General features: G+C 41.6%; 1 protein-coding gene across 3 annotated transcripts in view; it reads left to right on the top strand.

Moving 5' to 3' along the window:
- The window catches only part of STPG1 (sperm tail PG-rich repeat containing 1), a 172,537-nt gene that overhangs the window by 96,484 nt on the left and 55,802 nt on the right, over nucleotides 1-20,251 (top strand). For all 3 annotated transcript variants that reach the window (XM_069757134.1, XM_069757135.1, XM_069757137.1), the window contains 4 exons: nucleotides 8,044-8,142; nucleotides 10,589-10,768; nucleotides 13,195-13,306; nucleotides 19,710-19,878. In XM_069757134.1, the coding sequence (XP_069613235.1) occupies nucleotides 8,044-8,142; nucleotides 10,589-10,768; nucleotides 13,195-13,306; nucleotides 19,710-19,878 (560 nt within the window). The remainder of the gene's footprint in view (nucleotides 1-8,043; nucleotides 8,143-10,588; nucleotides 10,769-13,194; nucleotides 13,307-19,709; nucleotides 19,879-20,251) is intronic.

Below are 20,251 nucleotides of genomic sequence, written 5' to 3'. Positions count from 1 at the left end.
GTCAAATTTCTCCTGTTACCGTTTGTAAAATAAAAAATTGCAGGCTAATAGATCATTTTTGAGAAAATAATTTTTTATTTTTATTTTCATGGCTCTGCGTTATAAACTTCTGTGAAGCACCTGGGGGTTCAAAGTCCTCACCACACATCTAGATTAGTTCCTTTGGGGGTCTAGTTTCCAAAATGGGGTCATTTCTGGGGAATCTCCAATGTTTAGGCACACAGGGGCTCTCCAAACGTGACATGGTGTCCGCTAATGATTGGAGCTAATTTTCCATTTAAAAAGCCAAATGGCGTGCCATCCCTTCCGAGCCCTGCCGTGCGCCCAAACAGTGGTTTACCCCCACATATGGGGTATCAGCGTACTCAGGACAAACTGGACAACAATATTTGGGGTCCAATTTCTCCTATTATCCTTGGCAAAATAGGAAATTCCAGGCTAAAAAATCATTTTTGAGGAAAGAAAAATTATTTTTTATTTTCATGGCTCTGCGTTATAAACTTCTGTGAAGCACCTGGGGGTTTAAAGTGCTCAATATGCATCTAGATAAGTTCCTTGGGGGGTCTAGTTTCCAAAATGGGGTCACTTGTGGGGGAGCTCCAATGCATAGGCACACAGGGGCTCTCCAAACGCGACATGGTGTCCGCTAACAATTGGAGCTAATTTTCCATTCAAAAAGTCAAATGGCGCGCCTTCCCTTCCGAGCCCTGCCGTGTGCCCAAACAGTAGTTTACCCCCACATATGAGGTATCGGCGTACTCGGGAGAAATTGCCCAACAAATTTTATGATCGATTTTATCCTACTGCCCATGTGAAAATGAAAAAATTAAGGCGAAAATAATTTTTTTGTGAAAAAAAAGTACTTTTTCATTTTTACAGATCAATTTGTGAAGCACCTGAGGGTTTAAAGTGCTCACTAGGCATCTAAATAAGTTCCTTGGGGGGTCTAGTTTCCAAAATGGGGTCACTTGTGGGGGAGCGCCAATGTTTAGGCACACAGGAGCTCTCCAAACGCGACATGGTGTCCGCTAACGATGGAAATAATTTTTCATTCAAAAAGTCAAATGGCGCTCCTTCCCTTCCGAGCCTTACCATGTGCCCAAACAGTGGTTTACCCCCACATATGAGGTATCGGCGTACTCAGGAGAAATTGCCCAACACATTTTAGGATCCATTTTATCCTGTTGCCCATGTGAAAATGAAAAAATTGAGGCTAAAAGAATTTTTTTGTGAAAAAAAAGTACTTTTTCATTTTTACGGATCAATTTGTGAAGCACCTGGGGGTTCAAAGTGCTCACTATGCATCTACATAAGTTCCTTGGGGCGTCTAGTTTCCAAAATGGGGTCACTTGTGGGGGAGCTCCAATTTTTAGGCACACGGGGGCTCTCCAAACGTGACATGGTGTCCGCTAAAGAGTGGAGCCAATTTTTGATTCAAAAAGTCAAATGGCGCTCCTTCCCTTCCAAGCCCTGCCGTGCGCCCAAACAGTGTTTTACCCCCACATATGAGGTATCAGCGTACTCAGGACAAATTGGACAACAACTTTCGTTGTTCAGTTTCTCCTTTTACCATTGGGAAAATAAAAAAATTGTTGCTAAAAGATAATTTTTGTGACTAAAAAGTTAAATGTTCATTTTTTCCTTCCATGTTGCTTCTGCTGCTGTGAAGCACCTGAAGGGTTAATAAACTTCTTGAATGTGGTTTTGTGCACCTTGAGGGGTGCAGTTTTTAGAATGGTGTCACGTTTGGGTATTTTCAGCCATATAGACCCCTCAAACTGACTTCAAATGTGAGGTGGTCCCTAAAAAAAATGGTTTTGTAAATTTCGTTGTAAAAATGACAAATCGCTGGTCAAATTTTAACCCTTATAACTTCCTAACAAAAAAAAATTTTGTTTCCAAAATTGTGCTGATGTAAAGTAAACATGTGGGAAATGTTATTTATTAACTATTTTGTGTCACATATCTCTCTGGTTTAACAGAATAAAAATTCAAAATGTGAAAATTGCGAAATTTTCAAAATTTTCGCCAAATTTCCGTTTTTATCACAAATAAACGCAGAATTTATTGACCTAAATTTACCACTAACATGAAGCCCAATATGTCACGAAAAAACAATCTCAGAACCGCTAGGATCCGTTGAAGCGTTCCTGAGTTATTACCTCATAAAGGGACACTGGTCAGAATTGCAAAAAACGGCAAGGTCTTTAAGGTCAAAATAGGCTGGGTCATGAAGGGGTTAACATCAAGAGGAAATCAGCGAGCAGTTAAGGTCCTGACTCCCTGTTGATGGTCAATACATCCAAAGGCAGTTCCAGTGAAGCTAGCACAACCTTACGTGAGCCTCAACAGCAGTGAAAAGGCGCCGGTATGGGAGGTGAATATAGGTGTTTTGTTTTAATGGGACCACAAATGAGAAATGAGAAGGGGTTGTCCAAGTAGTGACTTTTTATCAGGGTTGTTGTCTTTGGGCTAAATGTATAATAAAATGTGCACCACTGACGTACTTTTAGTGGAATACATGATTTTTTTTGTGTGTGGTAGTCGTATAATGATCCTATAGTTTAACTTAAAACATGTATGTGACATATATTTTTTAGCATGTCTTTTATTATTTTTATAAAAAAGAAAAATGACTACCGTATATTTCTGGTCAAACACAATTGAACCTTTTGATATGGAATGGAGAACACTGTCTATGACTTTTTTTTTTTTTTTTTACCCTCGTAGGCTTATTCATGATGTTGCAGTATGGCTCATTTTCGAAATTGTATATTTATTGATTTACTGTCAAGGGTGGAGTCAGGAAAGCTTTTCCCAGTGCAAGGTTTTGGAAATATTTTCTTGATCTAAATCTTTCCTGAATCTGTCCTTCACTTCAAGCTCCTGCATGAAGACGATTGGTGCACAATCTCTTAGGCACAACTATAGGTTAAAGGAGATCTGTCTGCTAATAAATTTGCTATATGTAAGTACCGCATGATGCAGCAACAGTTCCTTCTATTACACTTCATAACTCACTGAAACATAATCACAGTTATTACCTTGCTGGAATTGATCTATTACTGTGCACATATACGCCTATTTGTAACATTTGCACAGTAGTTAATTTGAAGATTTAAGGGGCTGTTGAGAATTAAAGTGTTTCTTCCATGATTGCTTTTTTCAAAAGTGCACTGCTCCCTACACTCCATATGTCCTCCTAGCATTTTTAAACACCATTTTTGTGCTAATATGCTTCTTCACTATGTAATGATTGTTCCCCTCAGCATGTCAAGGGTGCAGTGAGTGATAGCTAAGTCATCCATTCGGGTGCAGGGCCGTGCTGAGCTGTCAGTGTGTTGATAGACAGAACAGTTGTCCAATCTGGTGCAAGGGTGTGCTGAGCTATTGGTACCTTGATTGACAACTCAGCCATCCAATCATACACTAGGAGATTCTGGGCTTCTTGCTTGTGCTCCCTGTTTCTAATCAATTTCTTCCTACTTAGCTGAGTTCTCAGCTCAAATCTCTGACAATTGTAGCATTCACTCGGTGGTGCTATTTACCTAGTTTTCTGTGCTCTGTTCATTGGTCTATTGCTGCATTACTTTGGTCCTAGTTCTGACTATCCACTTGCTCAACCCCTTTGCTCTGATCTGCCATTCTCCTTGTATTCTGACTGTGACCTGACTTTGTCTTCATCCTTTCCCTTTTGCTTATTATGTGCTCTCTAGGTATCTGACCCCGGAACATTTCACTATCCTGCCTAATGGCTTGTCTATGAACCATACTTTCTTTTTTCCCTGCCACAAATGGATCCAGTTCCTAAACTCTGTGATCAGTGGTGAATGTGACCCAGATGGTCCAGGATCTGTCCAGAGAGCACCAGAAGATAGAATCCTCACAGTCCCAACTCCTGGGTCAATTTCCTAGTACCATGGGTGCTTCTCAAAGCTCTCCACCACCGACTGGTTATGACTTGTGTACCCTCTGATGTGCAGTTGGTCTCTCCTTAACCAATGGTGGCACTTCCGAATATATTTTCGGCAGAAAGAACAGTTTAAGGTTTTCAGAGAGAGTTGCAGATTATTTTTTTGCCTTACTACCCCGGTCTTCAAGGAATAAGAGCCAACGGGTGGGAATATGGGTGGGAATAATTATGTCCTTGCTGCTGGGGGGCCCCCCAGACTTGGGAATTTTCCTTGTCCCCACAAGTTCCAGAACGATCTTCTGTTGATGTCTTAGGAATGATCTATGATGAACCTGACAAGGCCTAGGTCACAGAGGCAAAGATCATGAGCATGAAACGGGTGCAGCACTGCTAAGGCCTATAGTTCCGAGTTCTGGCAATGATCCTCTAAAGTGATGTAGAATGATGCAGCTCTCAGGTGCCAGTTCCATAGAGATCTTTCTGACACTTAAGTATGCTCTGGCTCTGCATACTCCACCTTGATCCTTAGGGGAGGCCATGATCCAGGCCATTTGTATGGATCGCAGAATTCGAGAGAGATGTGATGAGCGACAGAGGGTTTCGGTCTTTCCTCCCGAGTCCATCCACTCACCTGATTTTGAACCTATGGAGGTTGGAGCTGCCAGCACTTGGGCCGTTGAAAGGAGACGTCTGCATGATCTCAGACTCTGCCTCTATTGTGGTCACGCTGGACCGTTCCTTAAGGGCTGTGCAACACGCCTGCAAGCAAGCCACCCAAGCTGATGGGAAACGTCTAAGTCTGGATGATGAGGTCACCGAGACTCCCAGGTACCCTTTTACTTCTTAGACAAGACACTGTTACACATGGAGCTACTTTTTAAACAACAATGGTTATCTGCTTTAGCTTTCATTGACTGTGGGTCTGTTGCCAATTTCATTGATTCCTATCTAGTTCAGAAATTAGGGTTAGGGACAGTTAGGTTGGAAAGACCCATTCAGATTTTTGCTATTGACAAGAACCTGTTATTTCAGAATCTTATCCAGCTTGTAATGGTGGAGTACACACTTAGAGTGGGAAAACTTCAGCCTGAGTCCATCCCATCTCCTGCTATATGTTGGACATTTTACCTGCTGAGTTTGTATTGTGGTCTCCATAACTATGTATTCACAATCTTGTTATTGATTGGTGTAGGAAGTATACTGTTAAATGGAGCCCCAATTGTTGTAAGAAGCATCTTAGTTTTGTACAAATTTGCTCCACTAGTCTGAAAGGTCTGCCGGGGTATCTGAAGGACTTCGGAGATTTGCTTTTTGAAAAAGAGGCAGAGATACTACCTCCATATCGTCCTTATGATTGTACTACTGATCTTGTCCCTAATGCCAAATTACCTAAAGCTCGCCTGTATAATTTGTCGGGATCTGAAAGTTCTGCTATGAAAGAATACGTAAACAAAAGATTCCGGAAGGGTCTTGTGCATCCATCCTCCTCCTCTGTAACTGCTGGATTTTTCTTTGTTAAAAAGAAAGATGGGTGGCTTCTGTCATTGCCTCGATATTCAGAAATTAAACAAATATACGGTTAAAAATACCTACCCACTTCCACTCATCTCTGACCTATGTAATCAGCTTATGAGGGCTAAGTGGTTTTTGAAACTGTATCTTAGGGGGGCTTATAATTTGATACGCAGGGTGGTGAGTGGAAGACTGTGTTTTTTAAAATCTGAGGGAAGTTTTAATAAATTTTTCATGCTTTTTTGATTAATCAATGCGCTAGTAGTATTTCAATATATTATGAACGATATCTTTTCCGATATTATTGGAAAGTTTATTGTGGTATACCTTGATGATATTCTAATTTATTTTTGCCCAATCTAGATTCTCACCATGAATATGTTCGTTTTGTTTTATGAAAGCTTAGATAGAATTCTTAATTTTCTAAATTAGAAACATGTACCTTTTTCTGTCCAAGAGATATCATAGTAACATATAGTAACATAGTTAGTAAGGCCGAAAAAAGACATTTGTTCATCCAGTTCAGCCTATATTCCATCATAATAAATCCCCAGATCTACGTCCTTCTACAGAACCTAATAATTGTATGATACTATATTGTTCTGCTCCAGGAAGACATCCAGGCCTCTCTTGAACCCCTCGACTGAGTTCGCCATCACCACCCCCTCAGGCAAGCAATTCCAGATTCTCACTGCCCTAACAGTAAAGAATCCTCTTCTATGTTGGTGGAAAAACCTCTCCTCCAGACGTTCCTGGGGCTCATTGTTTCGGCTGAAGCTTTTAAGATGGATCCTTGAAAATTTGAAGGCCATAATTTATTGGGTTCAATCTCGTGACCTTAAAGCATTGCAACTTTTTTTAGGGTTTGACCATAACTACAGAAACTTTATTAGGGTTTTTTCACAGATTGATAATCTCTCACCGATCTCACACACAAGGGGACAGATCTTAAGAGTTGGTCGCAGGATGCTATTGGGGCATTTGATAAATTGAAAGAGTGTTTCATGTCTGTTTCAGTTTTAGTCCAACCTGATCTCCAAGAACTGTTCATTGTTGAGTAGGGGCGGTATTATCTCAAGGTACCAAAACTGTGACCTACTTGTGACCATGTGCTTTTACCTCTAGGAAATTTTCGACTGCTAAGAGAAATTATGATGTTGGGAATTGTGAGCTACTCGCAGTTGAAATAGCTTTTGAAGAATGGAGGCTTTTTCTGGTGGGGGCAATTCATTAAGTCATGGTGGTGGTAGATTATAAAAAATTTAGCCTGTATTGAATCAGCTAAACAGTTAACCCCAAGTTAGGCCAGATGGTCTTTATTCTTTTCTAGATTTAATTTTTCTATCGCGTTCAGGCCTGGGTCCAAGAATGTGAAGGCTGACATTTTATCACGCAGCCTTGATTCACTTTCTCCACCAGAATCTCCATACTACATTCTTCCTCAGGGTATTGTGGTGTCTGTTATCCTCGAAGTTGGATGCGGAGGTCCGTAAACCCAGCCATTGGCTCCTTCTGCTACTGCAAGTTTCAAATCATTTGTGCCAGGCTAAGATTACGTCTATCGCAGGAGTTTCATGATTCCGTCTTGAGTGGTCATCCTGGAATTACTGCTTCTTAGAGAGCTATTGCTAGACTGTTTGGTGGCCATCCATGTATAATGATATTAAGAAGTTTCTATCTGCTTGTGAAACTTGTGAAAAGTCTGTCATAACTGGCCGGCCAGGAAATTGGTTATAATAATGTTCCCACACAACCCATCACATAGTATGATGTCACAACAGCCTTCCTTCTACACAGTATAATATCCCCACAGTTTCCCACAAATCTGACCATTTAAAAAAATATCTAAAAACTACTTACCTAACCCCATTGCTCCACTACTCCAGTCTGTGCTTTGTGCACAGCTGGCACAATGTAGTGATGTCATCATACCTGCTGCTTCTCAAATTCACAGTCACAATGTTGGAAGAGGCATCTGACAGCTCCTTATTCCATCATTGTATTCTTTGGTATCTGTATCCTGGGATGCAGATACTAGTGAAAATGAGATGCCAAAAGGAGGGCGGCCGCATGGCGGCGGACGCCACTATTTCCTAGTCCACAGGTCACACCGGAGGAGCTAAATGGGCGCATGTGACTGGTGGCTGTACTTTGCCCTGGTCTGGTCTATGGGTTAGTACACATGTATGATTTTTTTTGGTGAGTGATCCTTACAAAAGCACGGAGACCTATCCGATATTGATACGAGTGTTGGAAAATCTTGCCAATTCAAGTCTATGGGTCTGTGAGAAAATCAGACAGCACTTGGATGCCATCCATGTGCTGTCTGTTTCTCATATACTGTTTGATAGGAGCAGTTTAAGAGACCTCCAGATTTATTTATTTTTTCTCATCAGCGAAAAAAGGAAGAAACTCTGATGGTAAAAACTGTCTCACCGACCATGACATGCTGATGAAAAGCACTGATAAAATGCAGACTATGTGAATGAGCTCTTCGGTTTAGTTACACTTCTAATTGGGGTACATGTAAGTGGTACAGTTTCTTGAAAGGGTATGAGAAATATAGCAACCTGTGGTCTTATCATAGAATTTAACGTGTAAATTATTTTCTTTTTCAGAATGAACATCCAGGCCCAGGATCGTACAACGTTGGAAAAGGACTAAATACTGACAGTGTTTCATTTTCAACTAAAGGGACAGGAGGATTTCCGTCAGGGGTAAATGAATGTGTGTATGTTTATATACAGTATGTACAGTGCCCAGAAAAAGTATTCATATCCCGCGAACTTTCCCACATTTTTTTCACATTACACCCATGAACTTATATGTATTTTATTGGGATTTTATGTCCTATTCCAACACAAAGTAGCAAGTATTTGTGAAGTGTAATGGAAATTTTATACGATTTTCTAATTGTTTTAAAAATATAAATCTTAATATTGTGACTTTCATTTGTACTATCCCCCCCCCCCTGAATCAATGCCTCCTTTCGCTGCAGTTACTGCTGCAAGAATGCATCTGGACTTGAAAGAGTTTCCAAGATTCAAGATGGCTCATGCACATGATATAGAGCTTTCAACCCACTGCTATTTCTCCGTACTCCACTTTCCCTCATTGAGCCGAAGATGTTGGTTTCGCCAAACTTTTATACACTCCAGCTTAATTTGCAACTTCAAGTTTGGCAGGGGTTGTAATGTCACAACAGTGAGAGTACCACAGATTGCTGACCACTGGATTAATGTGGATCTGTAGAGATCTCGCACCCTTTCATTTAGCTTGATCAGCCCAAATTGTCAGATACTGACATTTTAAATCCAATATGCCCAGAGTCCAACTCCATACGTTACAAGCCCTTTAGACCTGCACTTTTAAAGGGAATCTGTCACCTCATTTTGCCGCTATAAACTGTGGCCACCGCCATCAGGGGCTTATCTACAGCATTCTGTAATGCTGTAGATAAGCCCTTGATGTAACCTGAAAGAGGAGAAAACAAGTTACCGTAGTTTATACTCACCCAGGGGCGGTCCGGGTACGATGGGCGTCGCAGATCTGGGTCCGGCGCCTTCTATCTTCATGCGATGACATCCTCTTCCTTGCTTCTGTTGTGTCTCCTGTGCAGACGTACTTTATCTGGCCTTTTGAGGGCAGAGCAAAGTACTGCAGTGCGCAGGCGCTGGGCTTCTCTGCCCTTTCCCGGCTCCTGCGCACTGCAGTACTTAGCTCTGCCCCCAACAGGCCAGATAAAGTACGTCTGCACAGGAGACACAACAGAAGCAAGGATGAGGACGTCACAGCATGAAGATGGGAGGTGCTGGACCCGGACTGCGATGCCCATAGTACCCGAACTGCACCGGACCACCCCTGAGTATAATTACTAAAGTAGTTATAATCTGTTTATTTTAGCCTACTTGCTGATGTATGGATGTAATGTGGTCTCTAAAGCAGTCAGTGTTCGATAGTTAATAGCACATGGCCAGCGTGCCTGTAGTACTGCTGCCAAATAATGTCCATCTGACTGCAAATAAAGCAAAAATATCACAGACCCCTGACGTGTTTCACCCAATTGTCTGTGTTATCGAGGGACTGTTGACTGTATTGCATAATGTGCTTATATACCGAACTGCCTACTACAGATCAAAAACTCCTTTTTTCTCTTGTATGTAATTCCTCATGAAAAAACAGCACAGCCTATTCCAAAAAATTCCTTGAAACTACGGTCCCTCCAGGGTCCTGGAGTCAGATCTTGGGATTACCAAATGTCCCCATTTTATGGATACGGGATAACTTATTATTTCGAGAATAACCATTTAATATTTTAACATTTTTATTAGTATGTAATTTGAAAATGTAGTACCATCTCTACAATTTAGCATCTTATATCTTGTGTCATTATAAAATAATATATGTTTTGGGTTGTAAATCCGACACTGCAATACATCAGATGATATCATAGAATCTTAGATTGTTAGAGGTGGAAGCAACCTCAAGGGTCATCGTGTCCAACCTCCTGCTCAATGCAGGATTCACTAATCTATCTCAGACAGATGTCTGTCCATCCTCTGTTTGAAGACTTCCATTGAAGAAGTCTTGTGGCAGCTTGTTCCACTAAGTGATCACCCTCTCTGTGAAAAAGTTTTTTATTCAAATATGTCATCTGTTTCTTCTTCCTTTCTGTTTCATTCAGTTGTTTCTCGTGTTTCCATCTGCAAATGAGAATAAGGATGATTCCTCTACACTGTGACGTCCCTTCAGATATTTGACAGTTATTAAGTCTCCTCTTAACCTTCTTTTTTGCAAGCAAAACATTTCCAGATCCTTTAACCGTTCTTAATAGGACATACTTTGCAGTCCGCTCACCATTCTGGTCACTCTTCTCTGAACTTGCTCCAGTTTTTCAATGTCTTTTTTAAAATGTGGTGCCCAGAACTGGAAACTGTATTTCAGATGAGGCCTGACCAAGGAGAAGAGAGGAATAATTACTTAATGTGAGCTAGACTCTATGCTTTTCTTAATACAATATGGAACTGTGTTTGCATTTTTAACTGCTGCATCCCACTGTTGACTCATGTGCAGCCTGTGATCTGTTAGTATAATCAAGTCTTTTTCAGGGGTGCTGGTGCTTACATAACGTATATGTTTATATGATCCATTCCATTGCTTCAGGTATCTAGAACTGCTCGTATTAGGGCTGGACGCGCACCTGCTCCAAATTCTTACAATATACCAAGTTCCTTATTTTCTAAGAAGGATTTTAACAATAGTAACTCCAGCATGTTTCATCAGCCTATTGCTATCAAGGTGGAAGAGACAAAACATGCCACACCAGCTCCTAATCAATATGAAGTAAGTTGCAACCAAGTTTCATGTTGTTAACACCAAAGATACAGTTCGTTATCTAATTTTACTCATTTTTACATTTTGTCATCACTTTAGGTGATGTGTTATACACTCCTCAATGTTGAAATTGTAATACCAAGAAGGGAAAGTTGTGAAGTGATTGAAATTATAGCATTTATAGACGTGTTAATGATACGCAAATGATTAAAAATAGATACAAAATGTTCAAAACATCTTTATTCAGAAGTAAATATGAGCCCCACATACAGAAATACATGCAGTTACACTCCTAGTCATGCTATCCGCTGCTAACAGCTCCCAGAGCAATTGCCAACCCAAGACATTCTAGATTTGGATGAGACCAGAAATGCTTTAGGCTTCGGTAGCATGTTTAGACCACACAGGCTACTCACAGTAACAGGAGCAATATGTGGAAAACCATCTTCGAGACACCTTTGGAGAAATGCCCGTATCACTGGTTTCACTAAATCAACTTCTAACTGTTCATATATCTGAAATGAGGACTAGAGGGGTCCAGCAGCCATACATTATGCCTCCCCCACAACATAATCCTGGGAGCAGATCCAGTCCAATGAAACATTCCCTCGTCAAGACCTCTTCATAGTATTGTTCATGTGGTTACTAGACCAATCTCAACCTATATTTGTGTCCAAGACAAAAGCAGAACTCGTAGCTGAAAAGGATAGACCTCTTTTGCCATTTTGCTCTGCACCATCATAGTCTTTGAGAGTGGTGATGTGAAGTGACTGGAGAGGCCTTCATGTCACAGTCCTATTACCAGGATTATGGTGTGGGGTAGCATAATGTATGGTAGCCAGTCCTGTTGTGAATTCTGTGATCAAGCTCCCTCCTGTGGTCACGAGTGGTACTGCGGCTTCTGAGTTTCCTTCCTCAGGTGATGACGTTAAGTCGTTAGGTGCTGCTCTATTTAACTCCACCTAGTGCTTTGATCCTGGCCTCCAGTCAATGTTCTAGTATTGGTCTTGCTTCCTCCTGGATCGTCCCTGTGGCCTGTCTGCTCAGCATAAGCTAAGTTCTGCTTGTGTTACTTTTGTTGCTATATTTTCTGTCCAGCTTGCTTTTTTGGTTTTGCTTGCTTGCTGGAAGCTCTGAGACGCAGAGGGAGCACCTCCGTACCGTTAGTCGGTGCGGAGGGTCTTTTTGCCCCTCTGCGTGGTTGTTTGTAGGTTTTTGTGTTGACCGCAAAGCTATCTTTCCTATCCTCGGTCTATTCAGTAAGTCGGGCCTCACTTTGCTAAATCTATTTCATCTCTGTGTTTGTGTTTTCATCTTACTCACAGTCATTATATGTGGGGGGCTGCCTTTTCCTTTGGGGAATTTCTCTGAGGCAAGGTAGGCTTATTTTTCTATCTTCAGGCTAGCTAGTTTCTCAGGCTGTACCGAGTTGCATAGGGAGCGTTAGGCGCAATCCATGGCTACCTCTAGTGTGATTTGATAGGTTTAGGGATTGCGGTCAGCAGAGTTCCCACGTCTCAGAGCTCGTCCTATGTTTTGTGGTTTTTGTCAGGTCACTTGTGTGCTCTGAACTTCAAGGTCCATTGTGGTTCTGAATTACCTATTCATAACACAGTCCCCTCTAGTCTTCATTCTAGAAGACTTAACAATTTGGAATTTCATTGATTTGGTTTTGGGTCCCATAGTACGACCATTTCTCCATTGTGTACCAGGAACTGTTTTATAACAACTTCAGACCGCATGTTCTTTGTGATACTGTTAGCAGTCTGCATGACCTAAACATTCTTTCATGGATTGCATTGTTTATCGACTTGTCTACCATCAACACATCTGGGATGTCATGGGTCGTCCATTTTAAAGGAAGCTGCCTGCAGCTGATGTTGATGATTTGCGTGCCTATGTGCTTCAGCAGAACATGCCTCATGGAGAAGAAGCAATTTGCATATTAAATTTCCCAGCAAAGCATTGCATGGCAAATAAGCCTTCTTACCCTGACATGCCAGATCTGGTGTGTCACTCTTCACAAGGAGAAACCTTAGACCTTAGTCCAGAGCCTCTCACCTAGCCAAATCAGTTCTCATACTTTGCACTGACGAGGGCCAATAGCCAAAACATCGTGTTTACAAACTGAAATTTTGATTTGGCTTTTATCGTAAGTCATATTGCAAGACTCGTTAAAGAGTTGATTGTGATTTGTAGGATCGCTGCTTCCAATAGGTGGCGCTATAGAGTTCAAGTCCTCTTTGTCTCTGAAAAGGAAATTTGCATTCAACATTTTAAAAACATTTTGAAAGAATTCTGGAATTTTGGGCCTCAAACTAAACTAATTCACAATTGATCATGTTGGACACATAGAGATGTGTTTGTATGATCGCCAACTATTACCAATACATTTACGTAATTTGTATATTTCACATTTCAGCTTTTTTTTGCAGGTATCTATAAATTTTTGCCATCCAAATAATAATGTATCTGCACATGCAGCTTTTGTCTCGGGAACAAAGAGAGATGCTCTGCAGCTGAATACCTTGAAAGGACCTTCACCTTGTAAGTTCTGGTAATGATAGAAAGGGGTTTTCTCATCCCAGAAAGTGATGTCATTTCTTTAAAATATATCATCACTTTGTTATTGGTGCATGTCCCCCTAGCTGCTCCTTCAGTGTTTGCCTGTATAGCGGTCCGCCTGGCCATCAACCACTTGAGCAAAACTTAATTTTAGTGCCCTGCAAAGCAAGCGTGTGAGAACTCTGCTATGAAGGGAAACAATGTAAAAGGGCTAATGCAGTACCACAGCGCGGCAGCACGTTCATTCCCATTATAAGAGGTGGTTCCGAATGTTGTATCCATATATATTTGAGAGAGGGGTTTCTCTTTAAAGACTGAAATTTTGCCGGTAATTTACAGAGGCGTAACTACAATAGGAGCAGAGGTTGAAATCACACTTGGGCCCTTGTGACTAAGGGGGTCCAAAAAATCCTTTGCCCAAATTAAAACTCTATTACTATAAAAGGTAACCTGTCAATTAAGAAATGCTTTAACCTGAGATATGGGGTTAATATGCAAGTTGGTAGTGTCCTGAAGCCTTTCAGCCACTGGACTGAGAGCCCTGCTGCCGGGAGGAAATGAACTTAATTCCTCCCGGCAGCCTCCGCTTTTCAGCCATAGTGGTGCGGTCGGTGGGCTTCAGTAATCGCTCAGTGCATAGTGAGCGTCATTAAATCCAGCCATCAGTCAGTGCCAGGGCATGGTCACTGCAGCCACTCACTATACACTGAGTGGTGACTGAAGCTGGCCAGCCGCACCCCTGGGAGGCTACCATGGGAGGGGGAAATAAAAATGTATTTTCTTCCGGCAGCGGGGCTCTCAATGCGATGGCTGCATGGTTTCAGAACACTATTAACCTGCACCAATTAACCCCCATATCTGAAGGTTAAAACTGTTTTTTTTTTTTTTTTTTTTACATGGCAGATTCCCTTTAAAGACCTGTATTCATTATGGGGTCCAGTTGGAGACTCTACATTGGGGCACACAAGCTTCAAGTTATGCCACTAATAATTTAGATTCTTTCAAGTATTGGAAGGCCTTATTCACACATTACAGATCATTATCTTGCGTCAGCATTTTGACACCAAAAACTGGAGTGGATGCAAAAAAGAGAAGAAATATAAACCTTATCATCTTGTCTGTTCAGGAAAATTTGTCTTAGAATAGATAAGACTATATTCACAGATATTTGTGTCCTGATGGGTTAGGCACGGACAGCAGAAAAATCCAGTTATTCAGGCAGAATTTCTGCATTCCTGCTAATATTGGAAGAAGGCAGCAGTAAATGACTTGCTCTTCTTTGTGTTCTGCTCCTTATCAGAAAACCAGTGCAGTACGGCCCAATGAAAAGGTCCATGTCATAACTGTGACATAGGGAATTGAGATAGTGAGTGGGCATACACTTTAGAATATGTATTAAGAGAGCGCTTTTAGAGCTTTTAAATCATTTACCTAATACATAAAACATGTTCAAGAGAACTTCTAGCTGAGAAAATCATCCCTATATCCAGACCAGGTTTCAAGACCTTTTCTGAGAAGACTATTAGTGATGAGCGAACCCAAATGGTAAAGTTCGCGGTCCATCCTGGACTCCTTGTGTCGTGCACGGACCCCGATCACAGACTTTTTCCCGGAGGTCCATCATAATGTTCGGGTGTGCAGCTAAATAAAGATTGTTGAGAGGATGCTGCTCAGCCAATCAACAAACTTTTAGGCTCTGGGCACTTTTGCAGCTATCACAGCCATGCCAAGTACTGGCATGTGATTGGCCAACGCACCATGTGACCCTGCCTTTGTAAAAGCATTCTGTTCCTTGTGCCCTGTCAGTGTGGTTCCCACTTCTCTGTGTCATATCGGTCTCAGACTTTGTGCCCAAAAAACCCTAAATAGGAATATATTATAAGCACAAACTCAACAAGCAATATTGTACACAAATCCCATCAAGGTGCAGCGGAGTACACATCTTAAAGAGCATGACAAATTTGAGTTTTCCCCTGCTCCTTGTGCAGCATTCTTTGCCTCTTCCTCTCGGTCACGTTCAACAGGGCCACCGCCCTCTACATAAAGATAGGATGTGACTGCAACACCAGCACCACCAGCAGTGTCCCTGACCATGTCTACACCGTTCCATAGAAGTTTTCAGCTCTACATCCTCCAAAACCTCAAGAGAAAGTGGAAATTCCACCCTAACCACCCATGAGCTATGTGGCTAAATGTCAGCATTTCTAAATTATTGGCATTTGAAAGTCTGCCATTCTGGCTGGAGGAGACCACCAGTTTCAAAAACTGATGTCGGCTGCTGTCCTGCAGTATATTGTCCCCAGCCACCACTACTTTTCCAAGCGGGCCATCCCTGCCCTGCACACACACTTTTCTGACTGGAAAAGATGTGGAATGACCAGTGCCATCACTAGCAAGGTCCATTGTACAACAGATATGTGGACCAGTAAGCACGGGCAGCTACGTTACATCTTCCTAACTACTTACTGGGTCAATGTAGTGGCGGCTAAGACAAAGGTGGAAGGTGTCCCAGCAAATGTCCTACCATCACTGAGAATTGATGGAAATTTCTCAGTACATGTTCCCGTCTCCTCCAACTCGGCTTCCTCTGCCACCTCATCCAGTTACAGTGAGCTCTTCACGACCAATTTCAGCACAGCCAGGGAGTAAAGCCAGCAGGCTGTTATGCAATTTATTTGTTTGGAGGACAGAACTCACACTGCGTAGGAGCTGTGGAAGGGGATAAAACAGCAGACAGATGAGTGGTTGGTGCCAGTGAACCTCAAGTCCGACCTGGTGGTTTGCGATAACGGGCAAAATCTACTAGCCGCTCTGGGTCTAGCCGGTTTGACTCGCATCCCTTGCCTGGCGCATGTGCTGAACTTGGTGGTACACAGATTTTTTAAGCATTACTTAAATATGTCTGATTGGCTGCTGAAAGTGTGTGCACACTTTTGGTGTTCTCACCCTGCTGTTGCTTGCCTGTCTGTGCTGCAGTATTACTTCTGCCTTCCAGCTCACCTCCTCAAATATTGAGTACTCTTCACCAATGATCTTGTATTATCTGGAAACATTCCGAACACACCTAATGTTATTTTTCGTAGGAACAGAAATTAAAAAAAACATGTTGCCCCTAGTAGAATAAGATACAATAATTCTAAAAGTTCCTGTTCAGTCATTTTTCCTGAATCCTCTGCAAAAATAAGCTCACACCGGTGTAATGGTAACAATTGTCGTTGTTGTAAAATGATGAGACATGGCGAGAAGGTCTTTTTTCCAGGTCCACAGGAGAATTGTTCCTGATCAAAGATTTTGTTTATTGCAACACAAATTTGCAATCTGTTTATTGGAATGCGAATGTAAATTGCAATACGTAGGTCGTACAACCCAGACCATACATAATAGGATGAATGGATATAGGCACAGCATCCGAAATGGAATCACATGCCATAATCTTTCCAGACACTTTTTAACTGAACATAATAAGGACCCTACTATTTTGAAATTACCGTAACTGTATTAGAAACTTTATCGAGAGCACACCAAATAGACTGCAAAGATACATCAATAGGGAGTCCTTTTGGATCTCCAAACTTTGTACACCCAAACCAGATGGTTTAAATGAGTGTATAGATAAAGTTGGATATTACTAAGATTGGTTATAATTGATGCGTGTGGCATCCTTGGCTACTTTCAATGAAGTATGAGATACGTCTTTGCAAGGGTTTAAACAACCCCCATAACATTTTTCAAACAGCTTACAATTGCTCTATTTTGTTGTCTCTTGTGTATGTTGACAAAGTTTAGCGGCCCCCCAAAAAAAGCCTGATTTAACTTCCTTAGGTTTTTGTACCAAAAACACAGTAAAAAAATGAAACCTGCTTATTTTTGCACTTACCCATTGGTGAAGAAACGCAGGAAAAAAACGCTAAAAGAAGTGACATGCTTCAGTTTGCCAGATCCGAAATTGTGTAGGACCACACAGAAAGAAAATTAAATGGAATCTTTCTTAAAGGGAATCTGTTAAAGGGACACTGTCACCTGAATTTGGAGGGAACAATCTTCAGCCATGGAGGCGGGGGTTTTGGGTGTTTGATCCACCCTTTCCTTACTCGCTGGCTGCATGCTGGCTGCAATATTGGATTGAAGTTCATTCACTGTCCTCCATAGTACACGCCTGCACAAGGCAGGATTGACTTGTGCAGGCATGTACTACGGAGGACAGAGAATGAACTTCAATCCAATATTGCAGCCAGCATGCAGCCAGCGGGTAAGGAAAGGGTGAATCAAAAACCCCGCCTCCATGGCTGAAGATTGTTCCCTCCAAATTCAGGTGACAGTGTCCCTTTAACAGGTTTTTGCTATGAGAGCAACATAATTAAGGGATTGATTCCAGCAATGTGTCATTTACTATACTGGTTGCTTCAGTTTTGATAAAATCACTGTTTTTCTTTGCTGCAGATCTAACATTTCTCTGAATACTGAGCTCTGCATTACCTTGCTCCCATCACTGATTGGTTGCTTTATTTGTACACTGTACATTGCCAGAAAGCTGCTAATCAATGGTGGGGACTGGGTTACACAGAAAAAGAGGACTACTTGTCATTGTGCAATGTTCTTTTTATTGTACAGTGACAGTGCGCTTGCCGACACTGATGAGACGTAACAAGCTGCCAAGAGAGCGCACTCCTAGTGTGCATTGATAACCCGACAACCAGAAAAAACAGAGGCCAGCCCCAATCCCCGAAACCAACGCCACTTTTGGGAGCGGGGCTGGTTTCTGGGCATTAAGAAGACTATTACACAGTGACAAAATCCTACCTACATACATCAGAATTGATAACCAATGCACGCTCAGTAGAGCAGGGACTAGCCCAGCCAACACAACGGATATCAGAGAGACTGGCAGCGACTCTACCACTGATAACGTCTAGTAGCATGCACTGGGAATTCTCAAGCAGAATGTCACAAACAGATAGTTAGAGGGTAGGGGTGAAGCAATACTGATTTTATAATCAAAGTATATTAGAAAAGAGAGTAGATTATTACAATTCATAGACATGGAAGATTAAATCAGTGTTAATTTTGGACCATACCTTTAATGTACAAGAATTTATTGCTATTGCACATGACCACTTCCAACCTTAACTGATCTGAATATGGTATTCTTCTCTCAGAAGACCTTCAAAAAATACCTATTTTTACTAGTACATCTTTATTATTATTATTATTTATTTATATAGCACCATTGATTCCATGGTGCTGTACATCTCTGGAACATGTTTTCTCAGAACAGTGCAGTTCTGTATTTCCTCCCAGAATTAGATGATGGCTGGGGTGTGTCGTTGTTGGCACTGGTTGGACCAAGTCCACTGACAGAGGGAATGGCAACCACTAGCATCTCAACTTATTGTATATTGCCAAGGAGACTAACAAAGGAATGAATGACACAATATAGCTAAAATATAATGATGATATGCTGCTTTAAAAGGTTGTTCCCGTATTAGTAACATAGTAACATAGTAACATAGTTAGTAAGGCCGAAAAAAGACATTTGTCCATCCAGTTCAGCCTATATTCCATCATAATAAATACCCAGATCTACGTCCTTCTACAGAACCTAATAATTGTATGATACAATATTGTTCTGCTCCAGGAAGACATCCAGGCCTCTCTTGAACCCCTCGACTGAGTTCGCCATCACCACCTCCTCAGGCAAGCAATTCCAGATTCTCACTGCCCTAACAGTAAAGAATCCTCTTCTATGTTGGTGGAAAAACCTTCTCTCCTCCAGACGCAAAGAATGCCCCCTTGTGCCCGTCACCTTCCTTGGTATAAACAGATCCTCAGCGAGATATTTGTATTGTCCCCTTATATACTTATACATGGTTATTAGATCGCCCCTCAGTCGTCTTTTTTCTAGACTAGTAGTATCATTACGTCATAGTAATGACGTAATGCTGTGGTTATGGCATATTGCTACGATATGGTATCACTTTGATTGGTGAGGAATTGACCTCTTGGAACCTTGCCAATCCTAAAAATAAAAATGGGATTTCTCTTTAAAGAAAATACTACGTATATTCTGATGACATATGTTTTAATGGTAATGTTAGGTTTTCTTGACATAAAGTAGGTTAAATAGGGTCAGCATTTCGAACAGATACATCTGGTAAGATTGGTTGCTATTCTAGGAAACGGCATTATAGTTCATCATAAAGTAGGTGTTTGAATAAGAACAAATTGAATTCTTTTCTATGAATTGTTTATCTATAGGTTTACCAATGGATAATGTAAGTTATTGTACGTATGTGGAACTATTGTAAGAAGTAGAAGGTTATATTTTGCAAATGTTGGCTGACATTCATACTTAAGCCCTTCGTAATTGAGCCATATGTCTTTTTAGGTCACTATACAATAAATGACTCTCTAGTTAAAGAGTCTCCCAAGGTCCTGGTTTCATGCTTCAAGTCAAATACTTCACGAGATGTTTTGAACAAGTCCTCAAATGTCCCTGGGCCAACCAGCTATGACCCATATGGGTCTCCTGAAATAAGAATGAAGACTGTTTTTCCGTAAGTTATAAATCAGATTTTTTTCTTTTGCAGGATTCCTCTGTATGGCAGCCACAAGATTCTACACCTAAACCTTAACCAATACAGAGCAATGGACAAACAGGGACCCAGGCAGGAGAATAAGTGAAAACAGGCTCGGACTGGCCCACCAGAGAACCGGAGGATTCTCCGGTGGGCCCAGGCACTGACACCTGCTGTGTGGGCCCCCACTGCTCCAGGGCTCCCCCGCCTTCCTCCCACCTTGAAGACGATACTCACCCTGCTCCAGCGATGGCTGGTCTCGGCATCTGCAGCTCAGCTCCTCCTGAATGAGCGGTCACGTGGTACCGCTCATTAAGGTCATGAATATGCGCATATTCATTACCTTAATTAG

This window comes from Ranitomeya imitator, chromosome 3 (genome assembly GCF_032444005.1).
Source record: "Ranitomeya imitator isolate aRanImi1 chromosome 3, aRanImi1.pri, whole genome shotgun sequence".
Lineage (NCBI taxonomy): Eukaryota > Metazoa > Chordata > Amphibia > Anura > Dendrobatidae > Ranitomeya > Ranitomeya imitator.
The sequence above is the reverse complement of the archived record's forward strand: the minus strand, read 5'-3'. Positions and strand labels throughout refer to the sequence as shown.